The 19,144-nt window shown below is 44.0% G+C and overlaps 1 protein-coding gene across 1 annotated transcript in view; it reads left to right on the top strand.

The window, feature by feature from the left end:
* The window catches only part of GUCY2F (guanylate cyclase 2F, retinal), a 44,315-nt gene extending 35,819 nt beyond the window's left edge, over positions 1-8,496 (top strand). Inside the window, exon 18 of the mRNA XM_074573017.1 lies at positions 8,358-8,496. Within this exon, the coding sequence (XP_074429118.1) occupies positions 8,358-8,496 (139 nt within the window). The remainder of the gene's footprint in view (positions 1-8,357) is intronic.
* Positions 8,497-19,144: the final 10,648 nt, after the last annotated feature.

The following is a 19,144-nucleotide window of genomic DNA, read 5'->3' as shown; positions in this document are numbered from 1 at the left end:
AAGCCTGACCTGAACTAAATCACAGACGCATTTGGCGAAGCACTGAAAAAATATCTAGCACTAGGAAAAAATTCAATAGCTAAAGAAATTCAGATAAACCGCCCCAAGAGCCAGGATCATGTTCATTTGCAGTTCCAAGGAGATGAGTGACATACTCAGTTTTCTGACTTTCCAACTTTTACCATCCTGTTTCAGAAATCCTTTGCTCTGCTACTGAATACAGCGCTTTCAAGCAGTAGGAGCCCTACTACCCAGGGGGTAGTTTTATCTAGAAACTTTCCCTTTCTAACTCTATTTTAAATTAGCTAGGAAAGTAAACTGGAGGGAAAAAAAAAAAAGAAAGAAAGAAAAGAAAGAATACAATTCAGTGAAGAAAGATACAGATCGTGGGTCCTCTCAAGGGTTTTTAACCATGAATCCAGTGCCCAGGGAAAGAACATACGAGAGTTTTGGATTTTTATCATCAAACCCAGATCCCTTCTCTTGTATCAAAACATACAGGTTCTCAAGTCCAGGAGGGCAAATAAAGCATCTAGGCCACCACCATCCACAATGATAAGTACAACCTGACTTGAGAAATCACTAAAAACTTAAGATGCAGACAGGGACAGGAGGAAGTTTTGGGGCTCTCCCATCCTCATATACACGCGTATCAGCCCTCGAGGAAGCACCAAGATCCTTGTTTGAAGGTGAAATGGGTGAGAAGCAGAGAAGGATGCTCAAAGAATCCATCTCCCAACACCAGATGAGAAGCATCTTTGTACAAGCCAGGAAAATGACACCCGTTAGGACAACACGACAACTTCTTCTGCCCAGTACAAGGCTCTCATTGCTTTGTCCGTGTTGAGGCACACTGGCAGGATGGGAGATGATCAACAGAGAGGACCTAGTGTTACATTGCTGTTGATGTGTTTTTTCTGGGGGCGATAAGCAAAAGGATTTCCATTCAGGCTCCTATTTGAAGTTTTTCACCCAATGTGCTTCTAAATCAGAAATAAAAGAGCTTGTGAAGCAAACAGCAGTGAAAAACTATTGCTGTCCTTACATAGCTGGAATTATACAACAGCAGCACAACATTTCATAAATAAACTTTATATAACATGTAACAAGAGTTATTTGGGGAAATCAAAACATCCTCTGGCTCATAGGCTTGATCACCCAACGTCAGGACAGATGTTTTTTTCCTTCACAATCAATGCTTTCTTTTCAAATTATTTCTGAACTCCTAACACAACAGCAAAATGAAGAAAAAGGAATATTCTGGTCATGGCTATGGTATAATGCAGGTGAGAAAAAAGACTTTTTCTCTGAAATCTGATTGAAGGGAGAAAGGGAATGAAAGCCAGTGACTTAGCTGCCTTTGAAGAAGGCTCTCTGACTTGGAATGCTGTTACTTCAGCTGATATATTTTAAAAAGCTCTTTTTGAGCAAGCTGAGGTTTCTGGGAGAACTGGCTGGAATATTAGATTAGATAATTACTGCCAATAACAAGAAACCCTAAATGCACTGAAAGGAAGCAAAGTCAGGTCGTGGAATTGTTTGGTTGGAAGATGGGATTCAATGTGTTACCTTTAAAGATCATCTAGTCCAACCCTCCTGCCATCGGCAGGGACATCTTCAACATAGAGCCCCATCCAACCTGGCCTTGAATGCTTCCAGGGATGGGGCATCTACCACCTCTCTGGGCAACCTGGGCCAGTGTTTCACCACCCACATTGTAAAAAATTTCTTCCTTAGGTCTAGTCTAAATCTTCCCCCCTTTAGTTTAAAGCTAGAGATGTCAGTGCTGTTTGCACTGGATCTTTTTTCTTGTTATTGTGCTGTGTATGAAAGTCAAGTCATTATCAAAGGGTTATTTGATATTTGTGTGAGCAGTGTTTGGAGGTGGAGCTCAGGCAACGTGATACTGCACTTCACCCCCAAATATTCTGGTCAGGTCTTCACCTTCTGTGGGTCACAACCTGCTGCACAGGCAGAATGTTTCTGCCTCACAGAAACAGGCAGCAACCTCCTCTACTCCCCTGTGGATGAAGTCCTGCTGGTTGGAGTCAAAGAATAAGCCCCTCATGCATGGCTGAATTTTGCATAAAGGCGCTGGAGATGGCCCCTTCCAATGGTTAGGATTTCATCTTATTAAAAGCTATATACCTCTAGCACAGAGACCTCCATCCGAGCTGGTCATCTTACACTCCTTTTAGAGTCAATGCAGAGAAACAGGCACTTCTAGATGCACCTCTTCTGCTCCACAGAGGACATCCACTTTGGGATACACCCCCACTGTGGTCCAGTACAGCCTGCTTCCCTCTACTGGCTCAGAATAGAGGCAAAGATATTTGGCTCGGATGGAGACATCTCTGTTGCAGATACCTAAATTTCAGGGAGAGGAATCCTACCTGAGTTGTAGATTCCCAGAAGAAGCCATTCCTCATTCAGCCCATCAGGGTTGTATCTTCCTGGCTTCACTGTCCCTGGGACGTAGCCCTAAAGGCTCCAGCACTCATGGGGGGGTTTATAAACAAGGATCATTGTTTCTGTAAAAAGGAAAGATGTCTCCAGAGCTGAGGATTTAGGTAAGGCATAGAAGGACAGTTTGGCTGGACGTTTCCATTTGTAGGACAGAATTGGCAAAAGCGCTGAAACTTGACTCCGACCTCCCTCGGGAAAGGCTGTTAAATTTGTGCTAAGCTTTCAGGGAAAACTGGCTGCCTCTAGGGACAGCTAAATAGGATTTCCATTTGGAAGTGTGCCCATGGCTTTGAGAGCTGAGACTTTCTGAAAGCAACAACCCTGGAAGACCAAAAGGCACTGAGGCAGGAGCTGAACTAACAGAAGACAATGCCTTCACAGCAGTTTTGTTCTGCTCTTCCCTTTGATGAATGAGGGGGAGGATCAGATGAATAATGCAATAATTCTCCCAGGATTCATCTTGTCTAATAGATTCTGGATACAGCCATGATAGATACCTCGTTTGTGCTCCTCAATCAACAAAGTCATTCATCTCATCCAAGGAGAAGGGTCTAAGATGTGTCAAGAGCCCTCTGGAAGTGCTGGGCTATACAGATTACAAAAGATGCCTTTCTCAGAGCAGGCATCTAACTTTGGGACATTTAAAATTAAATTAGCTAACCTCTCCCTTTGCAATAAGTCAAGTGGAAGCGATACAAGAGGGGAATAAATAAAATCGGAACCAGGTCCAATACTTGTTTTCCTTTTTCGCCCCAGAAGACACTTGCCTTTCCCTTGGTCTCTGTTACGGTCTGTTCTTTATTGCAGATGAAACTGAACTGGTTCTTTCTCTAATGGCCTACATGTTCACTGCAGGTGTAGAGCTCATGGGTTACCCCCGGAAGAAATTGCAGAGTTCAAAAGGAGGAAAGCTGAAAAACTCCTTGGCAAAAGGGCCTAGATCTGAGGTAGTAGCTGTAGGACAGTCCCAACGTAGCTGTGCTGTTTAGTGTCTGCTTATGTGTTATTTGTCTGCACTTTGCTGGTTTTAGTGTCATGCTTTTTTTCTTTTTTTTTTTTTTTTTTTTGTGGTCAAAAATATGTATTACTCTTTTAAAGAGTCTCATTCAAGGTGCTCGGAAGAGCAGCAAAGCTGTGTAGAGATAGTAGTAGCCTTGTTGGGCGATTTCCTAGCAAATTCTTGACCTCCTGTTATCACATTCGTTCCTGAAAGACATACAGTATTACTGTGCTTACCTGCAGTGTATTATCGATCCACTGGATGTCGATGTGCACTGTGCCAGGAGGAGCCCAGTCCATGGTAAACGCAGAGATAAAGCTGGAGTTCAAGCCTGGAAGAATCCAAATTGCCTATCGTTGCTTTCCTGAAATGTGTATCTCCTGCCTAGTATAATTCCATATCTCATGACATGGAAGAGGATCCAGCTCTGTTACTCAACATTATGGTACCTGCTGGTACAAAAAATAAATGTGGATTTAGGAGGATTTGTTTGGAATTCAGAAGCTGCATGGGGTATCACAGCATGACCTGAGGTGCCTGATCAAATAGGTGCTACCAGAGCAAGTCTGGCATATAAGCACGTGCACCCACGCATGCACATAGAGGGTCTGATGTCCTGTGAAAACGCTGTATGGTTGTGGGTTTTTTTTAAATAATAGCTCTGAAAGCAGCAATAATGCTTCTATTCAGTGCCTCTGAACTAACTTTTACTTAATTTCCACTTTCTTAGGAAAAGGTGCCTAGATACAGGCTGGTTAAAAACCCCTAAAATACGCCGTATCAAGCTGATTGATAGATTACTGTAGAGACTAAAGCTCCATCCAATTTTCTCACAAGGATAAACCCCAGCAGAAGACTTTTGGCTGCATTACTCTTTCCCAACCACAACTTTTAAAGATTCAGGGAGTGTTACTAAGCTGCTTTATCTCCCTTCAGAGATTTTTAATTTTTTATCTGAGGCTCTCCCTATTCTAGGAGCTGGGCAGAAATTCCTCGTTTAAAAAAAGAAAAAGATTTAAATATGGGACATACTGTGCAGAGACCTGCATAAGCACTACCATATGTGAACACTCACTGCTAAATATAAGCTCCAAGGCACAGAGGATTGCTTTGCTGATCTGCACCTATGAGGACAAGCTAATCCTCCAAGGCCAGAGACAAAGAGGATCTCTCACTTGGGTTAGCCCTGCTTGACAAAAACTGCACATATACTGATAGTAAAATATTTAGCACATATATCACCCACAGACTTAATCTTCTGCACTGAAGCAAGGCTGATTAGCAGTGTATTATGGAGAACAGAAAGTCCTCATTAGCCCACTTGGCTCAATCCATGGGAAACAGCAGAAAAATCAATAAGGCATTTATACCTGGAGCTTTTCAGCAGTCCTAGTTCAATCCTTCTTGTGTGCGTGAAGCTTTCAATGGAGGCAATTATGTCCTCAACAGCCACTTATTCACACGTGCCTGCTTGGTGGCTTAGTGATGTTTCCAGCTAATCTATTTAGACATTTATGATGAAAGGGATCATGCCATAATAAGCTTGTTTTTTCCTTGATAGCAATAAAAGGACGCTCTACAAGGGTCTCAGATGCACTGATCTACAGTTCATTCACTGAGTTTACAGTCCCATTAGTCTGGGACTGTAAACTGCTAACAGTCTCACAGAGTCCTTGCTGTGATGATAGGGATCCCCATCTCAGGGCTTTTGGAGCATTCATCTGGCCTGGAGTCTAGAGGAAGGCCAAAACTGTACTCGTTGTGCTCAGAAAGCGAATCCTTTAACCTTGAAAGACTGACTGTCGACTCTGTTTTCCTTGGTGGACATCTGTTTTTGAAGACAAGTGATGGTTCTGGCCAGATCTTGATAAAAACATACAACAAAGCATGAGGAATACCAAAGTGCATCTCCAGTAACCTGGAGATAAACCTCTTGTCTATACCGTTAGTGATCCTTCTACTTTCTCCTGCAGTAGGATATGGGATCTTAACGTGGACCTACCAACCCACCCATGCAAGTGGGATTCAGGCCAGAGCACCATGGTTGTCAAAGACACCTTTGCAAGGCTGGTAGATGAAACAGCAGCTGAAGACCAAGCAGGATAAAACATGGCATCTCAAATACTGCTAGACAGTATCCTCAGGCAGCTGAATCCCACCCCTAGCATCTTACGGAGAAAGGGATTTTTCTTTTTCCCTCAAGGACCAGCAGACAACTGTCCCACAGGGAGGTCAATGACTCCCTGTGATCCTGAGATTGATCTCACTTTAGAGATGAGACTCAGACCCCGTGCAAGTCAGTCAGAGTTCATTGTGGATTTCAAAGGGGCGAGATTTCACCCCAATGTGGTTGGTCGCTGCTGTATTTATGGAGGGATCCATGGTGTATAAATCTTAGTGCCACCTGTATTGATCTTTGCTGACCTTTAGATGTATAAGCATATGGGTAGTGTGTCCTGCATAGGCAAAGAAACAGTCTGAGATCACCTAAAAGTACCGAGGCTCAATTTTTTAAGTTATTTTCTCTCCTTTTTTTTTTTTTTTTTTTCCTCAAGACTTTGCCTCTCCCTCTATTCTGACCTCTCGTCCCATGAACTCAGCTTAGTGACAGGAGATCCCCCAAGGTTCTTTCTCATTCAGGAAATACAGTAAACACCCAAATTATTGCATTTTGCTGGCCAAGCCATAGACTAGCAAGGTGTGGCTGACCAGCCGTGAAGATCTGAAAGCTCATTCAGAACAGGGTTTTTGATAAAGATTCTCCCTGTCCTCAAAGGTGAAACCCACGCCTACCCAGAAACCCATACAATTACAGCCCCACTGCAGGGCTAATCTCTGATCATTTTGCCTGCCTGATCCCTCCAAAGATTAAAACCAGAACTGCAGAAATCAAACACTCATTTCTATTGATATTTTTTTTTCCTATCGCACCATCACATCATTCTTCTCTTTCTCTTTCTTCCACTCTGCATCAGCTCCTTCTTCTCTCTTGCTATGCAGGGACATTTCCTGGCAACACACTGGAAGGCCTATCTTCTTCATTCAACACCAGAAAGGTGTTGGAAAGGTGTTGAAAAGGACATTTATTTTCCTTGTCTCCTTAGTGGTTACAAAACATGTGGGATCATCTTTGACAAGGGCATCAGCTGTTTCTCATAAAGTTCTATGAGTGAATGCTCAGGGTCGATCCTCCACTGGATCCTAAATCGTATTGGGTTGATACATTTGGGTGATTTCTTAAGATTCAGCAATTTGCCTTCAGATCCCTTTCCTGGTTTTTGCCCTTGGTTGTCCTTGGCTGCCCTTGGTCTCCCGCTGAGTGAAGGGACCATGATGTGTGCTGAGTTTGGAGGTCCTGGTTCTTCTCTTGTTGCATCCAGATTTAATAGCCAGTCCTCAAGCACAGGTAATCAGACCATCAGACACCATCTGCAGAACTTTAGGTCGAATAATACAATACAATTCCCTTGAATGATAATAAAAACCATTAGATACGCGGTGTTACACTACAAAATGTCTGAGTGGTCAACCCTGCATACCTGGTTCTGGTGCCAGTGCTATTAGCTGACTTTGCTATAGTCTTATACGTACTTTAAAGTATATGTATATACTTTATAGATGCTTAATAGATGCTTTAAAGACAGCTTATCTTGGGCTGTCATTGAGGGCAATTTCATTAGGCTGCTTAACAATTCTATATTAATAATCTGTCACTAGTGTGAATAGTCCTTGGGTCTAATAACATTCATTCCCCGCCTGTCAAGACCTCACATCTTACACTCTTGGGATCCCTGCTTCATGTAGTCAGTTTTACATATATTTCTATTCTAAAGTAATAGCTTGTTCATTGTACACAACAATGGTGTGTACAATTTAAAACCATACATATATGTATACACACAACAATTTCTCAACTAGTTCTTTTTAATACCTATATAATCACAAGGGTGTTATTGGTATGGGTTAGAATTTGGTTCTTTTTGGTTTACAACAGCTGGAATGATATTTTCTTCTATTATAAATGGTAAATTTCATTTCATGTGGTGCTTTATGCAGGACAGGACAGCTGCAGAGTTGAGACCTACCTTAATCCCTCAGCTCCTGGCCTTCTACAAGTCCTTGATGTTTGTTTTGTCTCTGAAATCCCCATTCTGTTACAATAAATCTGTCCCTACCGACAGATGGTAGAACCAGGGCACCAGGGACATTTAGAGAATCATAGCAAATGATCGTCTTCAGCTCCATCACATCGGTTTAGTAGCCTGGATCTAGATGTAGTCTCTCAGGTAGGCCAGCTCTAAAGTCCTAGTACTCAGCATAGCACATTCTCTCAGGAACAGTGCCAGGCTAAGCCAGTGAAACAACACCTGGGTCTGAGATGGATGGCAGGGCTTTCTGGTTCTCTGTCCATCCCATCTTGGCCTTGGTGAGATCACGGGGCTGTCAGAGCGGCTGGACCTTCAGATTTCTCATTGGTGGCAGTGAATGCCATCAAACCCAGAGAAACCCAGCTGATGAACGGGGAATCTCTGTTATTACCAGCAAGGGGCTTTATGAGGTTTGTGATGTGCAGTTAGAAATGTTTTTCATGAGCAGCTGAAGCCCTCTGGTTGTTTTTATGTAAATATAATTTACATTTGTAAAGCGGGTATCCTTGGATGAAAGCTCTATGTGTCTCATTAAACCATGCAACAGCTGCAGCGGTTGTATGGTCTACTGGGACCACAAGGTCCCTGCAGTTCTCAACCAGCATCCCTCCTTGCCTGGTGCTTCTTCATGGCTTTGAGAACATCTAATGTTTCTGCTTTGTCTGACACAAAATGATGCAAAATGAAAGACTATTCCTTATCAAGCAGGGTTGCTAACTCCTTCTCTCTTCCCTGTTTTACAGCTTCAACTGGACAGATGTACTGACCAGGAAACTCAAATTTGTCCTGAGGGGCACAAAGAAGACACTGACAAAAGCAACCTTTAAAGAGCTGGGGAGCATGAAGGAGGCCGGAATAAGCATTGAAGAGGATGAACTCTGAGAAGAACTAGTAAGATCAGGACGGACTCCTTGAAGCCAACCCAGCAGAGGAGCTCACACCCTCCATTTCATTCCCTTCCAGCCAAAAGCAGTATAATTGATGAAGCCTCTTAGCTCTTGCAGAGGGTGAACCTGAGCAGGCAGATGAATCCTGACCATCACCTCTTGTGAAATGGGACACCAGCTCAGAGCTGTATGTATGTGTTTTTGGCAGGGATCCATTGGGGAAGAAAGTAATGGGGATGGTGATGGTGATGCCAGCTCTTCATCAGCATCTGTCACAAGGATGAGCCCAGAAAACCTTTTAGTTAGGTCTGCATGGCAGCACAACCACGTCCAGCTGCACTTGGGCCTGGACTTGAACAATAATGCCAAGTGCTAAAATGGTTTAACTGTTTTGCATTAAATAGGTTTGTTGTTGTTGTTGTAGGAAACTCTGGTTTCATGAAAATCAGTGCAATTGAGAAGAAAATGATTTTCACAACAACAAAAAATATTTTTTACTCCCCCACAAGGGGAAATTTTGAATCAAAATGTTTTGTTCCTGTATGTCAATTTAAGCTGAAACATTTTCTTTTAAATTGACATTTCAGCTGCAAATGCCATTTTAATGCTATTTTCAAACTGAAATGACAGTTTTGAAATGAAACAGTTTGGTATGAATCAATATTTGTTTCCAAATGCCAAAATGTGATTCTGCCCAAAATGTCAAAATATGTCGTCTTCGCAATTCCAGATCTAAACTGGAAGAACATTTTGTTTTGCTTTATACACACACTCATAGAGCATATCTAAAACATTTTACGCTTTTCATCCCAAAGCAGAATGCCAAGCTATTGTAAAACTGAGATGCAGAGAATGACATTCTGCAGTTCCTTTAGCTGAGTAATACTAATGAGATATGAATTTTCTTTCCTGCAAAAGTGGGGCTGAGGGAATGAAAAGTACATCACTTAAGCAGTGCAAAGTCTAGGACGCATCACTCTTTTTTCTTCCCCATCTCCAAGTGGTCTCAAAAGCACTTGTCTTCAAAGCAAGCCTCCCAGTGGGTAAAAATACCTTTCTGCAAAGGCACAGCATTTGGCCTGTAGGCACTTCTCACAGAGCACACTTCATCAAGGCCAAATAATTTTCTTCTTGGCCATTTCTTCTTCCAGGTTTTTTACTCCTGTTCAACGTCTGGCTTCTAACAAACTTCTGGGAATTGTTGTTCTCTCTTCTGCAAGGCTGAAGAGAACAGCAGATATGGTAATTTAATCAATATTACCACCAGAAGGTGCTCATTGAAAACACGGAGACCTTCCTCAAGCTCAGTCTGAGCTCTTCTCATCGGAGCAATCAGAGCAGATTTTTATCGTTCAGATGATAAATAAGAGTCAACAACCACTGACCGAACCTTCTTTGGTTATGGCAAATATCTTTATGAAATGAGGCAAGCCAGGCTCCGCAAAGCTAAGGAAGATACAATTTTCACACCTAATTCACCGTAGCAAGTGTAAAACGCATGTACTCTCAAAGTAAGAGCAGTTTGGGGTACGAAACTCTGAAAAGTGAAAACAGAAGGGAAAATCATTAATGTTCTTCAATAATGAGATTGCACTCTGTGGCACCTGGTTTTGTGAAAGAAGTTTTTGCCTACTCAGTGATGAGAGTAGGTATTCCATGCGGAAGAATTTGGCCCTTGAAAGCCATCTGTCAAAGGCCTCATACGACACTTGAGCTGTCAAGCAGGGCTTAGGAAAGCTTTCGCCTTCTGCTCTGTGCTCGCCCTCTGTTTGCAAATTAATTCAGGAATAAAGTCCTGTGGAAGAGACATGGGCCAGGCAATTCTGACACAACGTGCCTCAATATTCAGTTCCAGGGAGGGACATTATCTGGACTGGTCTGTGCAAACGTGAGTTTAAAATGAGGAAAAAAAAACAACCAAAACGAACACCACACCTCTTCAAACTACCACTATGCATACGTTCTCCCTTTCAACATCTACACATATGTAAAGATATATATATATATATATATATTTGAGTTTGGGGATACCCAGCTTTTTATGTCATGATTACCCACTAAGAGCTAATCTTTTGAGTGTGTGTTTTTTGTTAATGCAATAAGAGACAATTTTATGAAAATGTTGGGTAGCCAAAACCTGAATTTTCCAGCTGAAGATGATTTAAACAAGGGGATTTCAATCTGCCCTTCTGCACACAGTTTTTGGATTCTTTCTTCAGCCTGTAGTCTTCAAAAATAAACAACATTCTTTGAATTTATTTAAAAAAAAATAAAATAGTAAATCTGTGGGAAAGGGTAGCAGAGAAGCAAAGTTCTGATCACTGACGACTTTAGTAATCCCAGGATAATTCTTAATTCTCTTTGAAGCCAGTGGTATTTTTTTCTCTTAATTTCAACAGGAAGAGGCCAAGGACTCATCCCTGAGTGTGATAACCTCTGCTGTTAGAGAGCCATAAAATATATTTATATTTTCCTGGCGTTGTTCTGTTTAGACAGGTTTAGGTTTACTCATGAGATTTCTTCCCATATTAACTGTGATTACTGTATCAGGCTCTTTTCTTGTTATTTTGCTCCTAAAACTAGTCTTTGGATGTTGTAACGAGGAAGATGGGGGCTGGAAGCAGCAAATGTGAATTTTGTAGCTCTGCAGCAGACTTCTCAGGTGATTGTGGACAAGTCACTTGGTGGATTTCTCGGGTAGTGAAGCGCACACTCTAGAAACCACTATCAACAGGAACCTACCATGTGATTGCCAGAGGTTTTACCACTAATGTTATAGGGTGAATTTTAATGCAATCATGCAAACACGCTGAAAGCTCTAGAAGATGTATTTATGCACAACATACAGTGTCTGGATAGAGTTCATATTTCATACAGTATTTTTAACAGTGAATTAAAACCAAATGCCAATAAAGATCCTTGGAGACTTATCCCTCCACCTGTAAGTCTTTTTTCTTTGTATATTTATCCTCATCTCAGCTTACTTTTCAGCTCTCAGTGCAGATGAGGCACCTATGGAGACCCCTGTTCACGTATTCACTCCATTATTCAGTAATTTAGAGGCAGATCCCCAAAAGATCTCCAAATACATAAATGAGCAGCAGGACAGTCAAGTAGAGGAGGTATGAGGAGATGCAGAAGAACCCAAGGAAGGTATGGAGTAGCCATGGCGTGGATGGGTATCAAAACAGTTGTAAGGAAAGTTTCCCATGACAGGGGACACTAAAGAGGGAAGGGGGCAATACCACTCCCCACAGCACATTTCTCATTGGAAAATGTCAAGGTCCTTCTCTGAGGTTTGGAGCTGCAGCCGGGTGAAGGCAGGAATAAGGCTGAGGATAAGTCTTCTGCAGCCTTACCTCTCTTTGAACTCATGAAACTATGTTGTCTCTGTCCTGACATCCTCATGCAAAAACATCAACATGTCCGCCTTCCCTGACATTCTGGTTATTTACCTTGGCATTGTAGGGACATGTCCTTCAGTGGTGAGGTCAGGGACAGCTCCACAGTCACTACACGGTCAACTGTCTGTCCTCACACCAGCAATGGATTTGTCCCTTTGTTGAATGCATGGGAGACATCAGGGCAATCTGCTCCCTTCTGTCCATGTAACCGAGAACATGGTCTGGCAAGGTCCTATGCACAGGGAAACGCTTCCCCCCCTTCACCCGCCTACTCACACACTGTAACAGTGGTCATCAGCTGGATGCAAGTCCATGGGCATCTCTGGTGAAGGTGGGATAAGGATTTCCTACTGTTGTAGCCACACATCCTTGCATTTCCCTTCAGTCGTGCCACAAAGTCCTAGTGTGACTCTCATCACTGACCTCATTTGTATTAAAAATAACTGTTTGAATAAAAGGACAGAATCATAGAACCATCTAGGTTGGAAGGGACCTTTCAGATCCTTGAGTCCAACCATCAACTTAACTCTGACAAAAACCATCACTAAACCACGTCCCTCAGCACCACGTCTGCTCTCCTTTTAAATACCTCCAGGGATGGTGCCTCAACCACTTCCCTGGGCAGCCTGTTCCAATGCTTAATAACCCTTTCAGTGTAAAAATTTTTCCTAATATCCAGTCTAAACCTCCCCTGGTGCAACTTGAGGCCATTTCCTCTTGTCCTATCTCTTGTTCCTTGTGAGAAGAGACTGACCCCCACCTCTCTACAACCTCTTTTCAAGTAGTTGTAGAGGTGGGAGGAAGCAGAGGAACTACAACTCTCCATGCTCATGCTGAAGCACTGTGAAATGGTGGCCTTGGATATAGCTCTTGCAGGCAAAACTCAGCCTGATGAAGAGCTATGGGGTTGCTGTGTCAGCTTGTGGGGACAGCACGGTAGCATATAGAGAGCTGATGTAAGGGGAGATTGAGTTAGCACACAGTGTTGGACCAGATCTCCCAAAATGCACTGAAAGCTATTGCATCCAGGATGATTTCCAGACCCTGGGTATAGGAATCCTCTCCTCCAGCATCCTGCAGCTGGTGGGTGGGCAGCAGCACGCAGGAATCCTGGGCCAGTGACTGCTGGAACAGGCAGGCACATGAAGCTTTTCAGTATTCGTCCCACACCAGGGTACTCCCCCCAGTCTTATTGCAATGACCAAAAGGGAGAGTTCCCGAGCTGATGAAACCAGCTCCATGCTCTGTGCAGTGTAAGAAGCACCTAACTCTTTTCCTCTGGTGCTTGTGCCTTTACAGTTCTTGGTATTAAATTTCATTCACCATCCTTTTCCTCACTCACTCGAGTTCCTCACAATCCTCCCCAAGCCTGGCCTCATGATTTCTACAGATGTCAGTCTCCCTTGGTTCTCCTCCTTTCCTTGATGGATGTCTCTGAGACATTCTGAATCACAGAATCACAGAATGGTAGGGGTTGGAAGGGACCTCTGGAGATCATCTAGTCCAACCCCCTGCCAGAGCAGGGTCACCCAGAGCAGGTTACACAGGAATGTGTCCAGGCGGGTTTGGAATGTCTCCAGAGACGGAGACTCCCCCACCTCTCTGGGCAGCCTGTGCCAGGGCTCTGCCACCCTCACAGGAAAGAAGTTCCTCCTCATGTTTAGGTGGAACTTCCTATGCTCAAGTTTGTGCCTGTTACCCCTTGTCCTGTCACTGGGCACCACTGAGAAGAGCCTGGCCCCATCCTCCTGACACCCACCCTATAAGTATTTCTGAGCTTTGATAAGATTCCCCCTCAGTCGTCTTTTTTCCAGACTGAAAAGATTCAAATCCCTCAGCCTTTCTTCCTAAGAGAGGTGTTCCAGTCCCCTAATCATCTTGGTAGCCCTTTGCTGTCCCCTCTCCAGCAGTTCCCTGTCCTTCTTGAACTGGGGAGCCCAGAACTGGACCCAGTGCTCCAGGTGCGGCCTCACCAAGGCAGAGTAGAGGGGGAGGATGACCTCCCTCCACCTGCTGGCCACACTCTTCTTGATGCACCCCAGGATGCCATTGGCTTTCTTGGCCATGAGGGCATGTTGCTGGCTCATGGTCATCCTGTTGCCCACCAGGACTCCCAGGTCTCTTTCAGCTGAGCTGCTCTCCAGCAGGTCAGCCCCAACCTGGACTGGTGCATGGGGTTATTCCTCCCCAGGTGCAGCACCCTACGCTTGCCCTTATTGAATTTCCTAAGCATCTCTAAATTCTGTTAAACAGCACAGGACCCAGTGGGGGACTGCAAGGACCACCCACAAAGTCATTGCACAATGAATCCTGATCATGTAATTCTCCTCTTTGCTTCCTGCCTCCACATCAGTCTTGATCCATAGCATTTGCCTTTCGCTTTGTCATTACTCAGTGCAATACATTCTCCTTTCCTCCATGGGACCTGCTTAAGATCTCCTGAAAGTCAAGAAAAATTTTATCAGCTGGTTCTCTTTTATTGACTGCTTCATTGGCGCATTAAAATAATTCTATTCAAAGGAACTAAATCTCCCTTCTGCTACTATCTCTTTGCAACTTGGGGCTGTCCAGGAGCCAAACTAGGTAATACAGACTGCAGGCGCAGTTAAAAAAAAACGTACAACAGACTGAAAATAAATACTCTAATTTTCACAAAGCTAGATGTCTGGAACATTTTTCATGAACATATGCAGAGAAGCTCAGGGAAAGTCGCTATAGGGCCAAGGACCAAAGCTGAAGTATGTTATATCTGCATGGCCTGATGTCCAAATGAAAACCACAATACGATGCATGAGATTCCAGTTGGTCTTGAACAGAAGGCATTTATTAGCGCTGAAGCTTTTTTTGCTATTGTTGTTAAGGTTTGCCAAGTTGCAAATGTTCTGCAGTTTTCAAATGGAAAAGGGTCTGGTTTTCTAGCAGTTTGTTTGCCAGAGAGCTCAGCTGCCCGTCTGCTGGGCCATCTCCGTTACCCGTTCCAGCCTCTCGCTGCAAAGCAACCCTGGAGGCAGATGTCTCGGATCCAACCTCCACATCCAATTTCCTTCTTTATTTATTTTCTCGCTCAGAAGCTGGAACTGAAATAACATTTCAAAATATTGAAATCCTGCAGGAAACCAACTGACCTCTCTCCACGCTTGCCAGAAAACTGTGGGGAGGAATAGAGGGCAGCAAACAGACTCTGCGTGGATGAAGCTCCGGTCTTGAGGTCTTTGCTCACCAGGAGCAGTGCACCGTCCAAACGCAGCGTAGCACAGAATAATATCTGACGGCAGATGTACTGCAATTAACTGCTTTAAAAACCATGGCTTATTGAATATTTCTTCTGTTGTAGCACCAGAGGGTTTTAACTATGTATGAGAGTCTGGTGGTGTAGAAACTCCTTACGCCTCTCTGCATGTGAGCTTTGCTCTAGCACATTATTGCTTTAAAGAATAAAGCTGAAAATTTTTAATCTGAACACTTCTTATTTTAAAGGAAGTTCAGGCTTGGCTCTGAACATGCATTGTGTGACTCAGGGCTGTTTGCAATAAGAAAGCATCACAGGAGCAGCACATTGCTTGCCAATCCTTGTTTTGAGCCGTCTGTGAAATCTTGGCACCGTGTCCCGAGAATGCAGTGTGGAAATAAAGCTTTTGTTTAACCTACTTGTGTGGGCTCCCTGCGGAGGTGATTGTCTGCCCGGCCAAATCTGTAACTCTAGCTCCCCAGACACCATCATCACGTAGAAAGCACCAGAGGGAATAATCCCAGGTTGTTATCCAAATAATGTGCCAAAGTTTATTCGTGGAGAGATGTCATCGAGGTTGCTCTGGTTGACTGCACCTGTCAGGGCTGCAACACAGCCAGGTCAAGAGGGAAATATGACCCAATACTCATGGTGGGTCCAAGCCTCAGGTCCAATCTGCAGGGTGACCCAGTGAACGCTGCTTCTTGGTCTATGGGGAGGAGGGATCAGCCTGGAAACCTTTTCCTCTCTACCCCTACTGCTATAGCTTTGTACTGGTGGCTGAGCATTGGGAAAAGTGCAGACTGTCCAACACTCGTGTGTGTGGAACGAGACAGGAGATACAAGACCAGGCAAGGTTAGAATACAAAGGTGTTTGTTCAGGTGGGATGAACCTGCCTTGGTTGTAAGTTCAGGCACTATTGTCCACATGTGCCCAGCCAGCAGAAGATAAGGCAGGTGGAAAGGATTTGGGTGAAGAACCTCCCTAGCTGGGGAGTCCTCTGGCCGTGGTGGGAAGCAGGTTTCACATCCTGAGAGGTCTCCAGCAAATCATACACCCATATCTAGAACACCAGAAGGCCCTGAGCATTGGGAGAAAACTACCTTGCGTGAGACTTCTGTGGCCTTAAAAATGGAAAAGGACAAAGGGATGCTCCACAGAAAGCAATGGTGACACCCGCATGATTAAATTACACCCTTCCCTGGCACTGGAACCAGCTAGTAAACTTCCCTCTCCTCCCGAACACCCGAACTACATGGTGGAAATACCCCTGGACCCGGACATGCCCTGGGATTGTTTGAAGTGGTGCTTGTTGGCCAAGGGACCACGGGTGGTAGCAATTTAACAGTTGAATCCAGCACCCAGGAACTGGTCACTGGTTCAGATGGAGCTACTGTGAGACAGAAAGGAAGATGAGTACTGCCACAGTCACTGGACGATGTGCTATAAATGCTGTGTTTGGACACTATGGACACCACCTCCATGTTGCCTAAGGGTACCCGGGACATGGTGTGCTCATCCCTGGGCATGGTTTTGAAACACAATCCAAAGCAACTGTGAAATTGGGATAACACTCTACAGAAGGGCTTGCAAATCTCAAGGTTGCCAAGGGCTGAGGGTTCTTTTCCCAAAAGGGAAAGACCGTAGTTTCATTTGGAAATGCTGAGTGGTGAATGAAAATGTTGAAACAAGAAGTTTCTCTAGTTCTCTTCCCTCTAGACAAAGATAAACTCTGTCAATATGAATAGAGCCTAAGAAGCCACCTTTGCTGCCCTTCCCACTGTAAAAGGTCACATCAAAGACAAAAGGCTAAGAATACCAAGTTTAGGCAATACTTGTTATATTTATATAAGTCCTGAGAGCTGCAGTGTTGAACACACCTATCTTCACTACCTCATGCCCAGGTGCTGGACACAGTTGTAGGAAATATGGTGTTGAGCCCTTGGTGAACTGAAAATAAACGCCATTGAGGGGCTGAAGGAATATATCTCCTCCAAGCTTTCAGCCCAGGGCCACCTTTCTCTCTGTGTCCTCCTGCTAACCCAGGCCGGCATTGTGTAGGGGAAGGCACATCCATCCTGCAGCAGTTATTTTTATGCTGTCCTTTATTTTCTGCAAGAACTGGTCCTGGATAAACATTTTGCTCTTGATTTCATACAGCTCACCCAGTTTCGCCAGAGTTTATTTATAGAGAGGAAAAGGACACACGAAGAGCTCACTGGTCTCTCCAAGCTGGAACAAACTTTCAACTATACTTTTATTATTTTCATGCTGAATTATTTTAACTTATCTAAGTGTTAGCACAATCGCAGTCAGGTGGAAAATCTTCAGCATTTAAAAAGACCAGCTACGGCCAAGGACAGCAATTAACTACCACTCACATCTGCAACATTCGGGTTCAAGGTACAATTCAGGTGAAAGCATTTTCCACCATATATGTCAATGCATATGCATAGGCACATACCTATATATATATATGTACATGTGCGTATGTGTGTATATATATACTATATATATAGGTAGCTATATATAAATAGCTACCTATACATACAATTAATCAGCAGCCATTCACCACCAGAGGGCAGGCAAAGTATATGTAAATCAGTTGTCCTATGTGTTCCCTGCACAAACCAATGAGCAAATTGTTCAGTGGCCAGAAAGGTATTGACAATGTTTTCTTTGACCATCTCCAATGACTTTCTTACCCTGAATCTCGAGCCTTAAGACATCCTGATGTTGCACAATGCACTGGCTATTTTTTTTTTTGTTCATTTTTTTAGAAATTCTATGCATTGTTCAAGGATGAGATGGGCTGAGCTGGGAGCAGGCCACCATGGGGTAACCGCAGGGAGTGTCACGTGTGGAAGGTGAGAAGCTTCCTCAGTGCTGCGGATGAAAGAGGAGTGGATATTGGCACGTGTGTGTCTGGAGAAAGGGTAAGGTCGGTGGGAGCTGTATGCCTCCACTTTTCAGTGGGCAGGTCCCTTCTGGGGTCTGTTAAACATCTCTCAAGACTGTGTTACCTGACAGCTGAAAACAGTTGAGATCTGAATCTAGCGATGTTGATGTGAACCAATAAGCAATGAGGCCGCTCTCGTAGTCCTGAGTCCTAGGAACAGCTTATTTCATCCATTAAGATATGAGGTGTGCTAGCAGGAACGTGGACCCTCTGGACAGACTAGATATCAGACTAGATATCAGGAAGAAATTTTTTACGCTGAGGGTGGTGAAACACTGTCCCAGGTTGCCCAGAGAAGCTGTGGATGCCCCATCCCTGGACACATTCCAGGCCAGGTTGGACGGGGCTCTGAGCAACCTGGTCTAGTTGAAGAAGTCCCTGGTCATGGCAGGGGAGTTGGACTAGATGGCCTTTGAAGGTCCCTTCCCACCCAAATTATTCTGTGATTCTATGAGCAAATGAAGGTACAATGAGCAAAGAAGAGCTTCTGTTCTTTTCACTCATGCTCTGGAGGGTATAAAAATACAGGAGTCTTGACACCAGAAATTAAATCCTGAGAAGCATGCTCCTCCAACCAGGAGATGCTTATGATGTGGCACAGACAGACCTTTTAGATACGGTGGCTCATGAGATCATTATCTAAAATCCAGTGCGTTTGACCTGAGTAGTAAAAGGGATGTACAGTCTGACCCCAGAAGCTACATCCCAACTTGCTAACAAAGAATTTGCATTTGTGAATAAGGACATGCTTTATAGAGGTACAGACACTCCTCAGGGCAGGAATCCTGCTCCGGGCTTCGCTCAGCGGGGTGGTAGATGTCAGACCCTCAAAGCAACAGTAGAATGGCGGAATCACTTATAATATTTGTAACACATCCAGAAATACTATCACCAAGTGGCTTCTTCCAAGGAAATCTGGAAAGTATTTTAAGTGATTGGTATGTCCAACCTGGGCAGGAAAGCTGGGATTTGTACTAGCAGGAGGTATTCCCACAACCAGCAAGAAATCCAGTTCTCTGTTTCCTGACTGCAAGAGGGACTCATTTCCTT

The sequence above is a fragment of the Larus michahellis genome, chromosome 1 (genome assembly GCF_964199755.1).
Source record: "Larus michahellis chromosome 1, bLarMic1.1, whole genome shotgun sequence".
Taxonomy (NCBI): domain Eukaryota; kingdom Metazoa; phylum Chordata; class Aves; order Charadriiformes; family Laridae; genus Larus; species Larus michahellis.
Note: the sequence above shows the minus strand (reverse complement) of the source record. Positions and strands in the feature narration are given on the sequence as shown.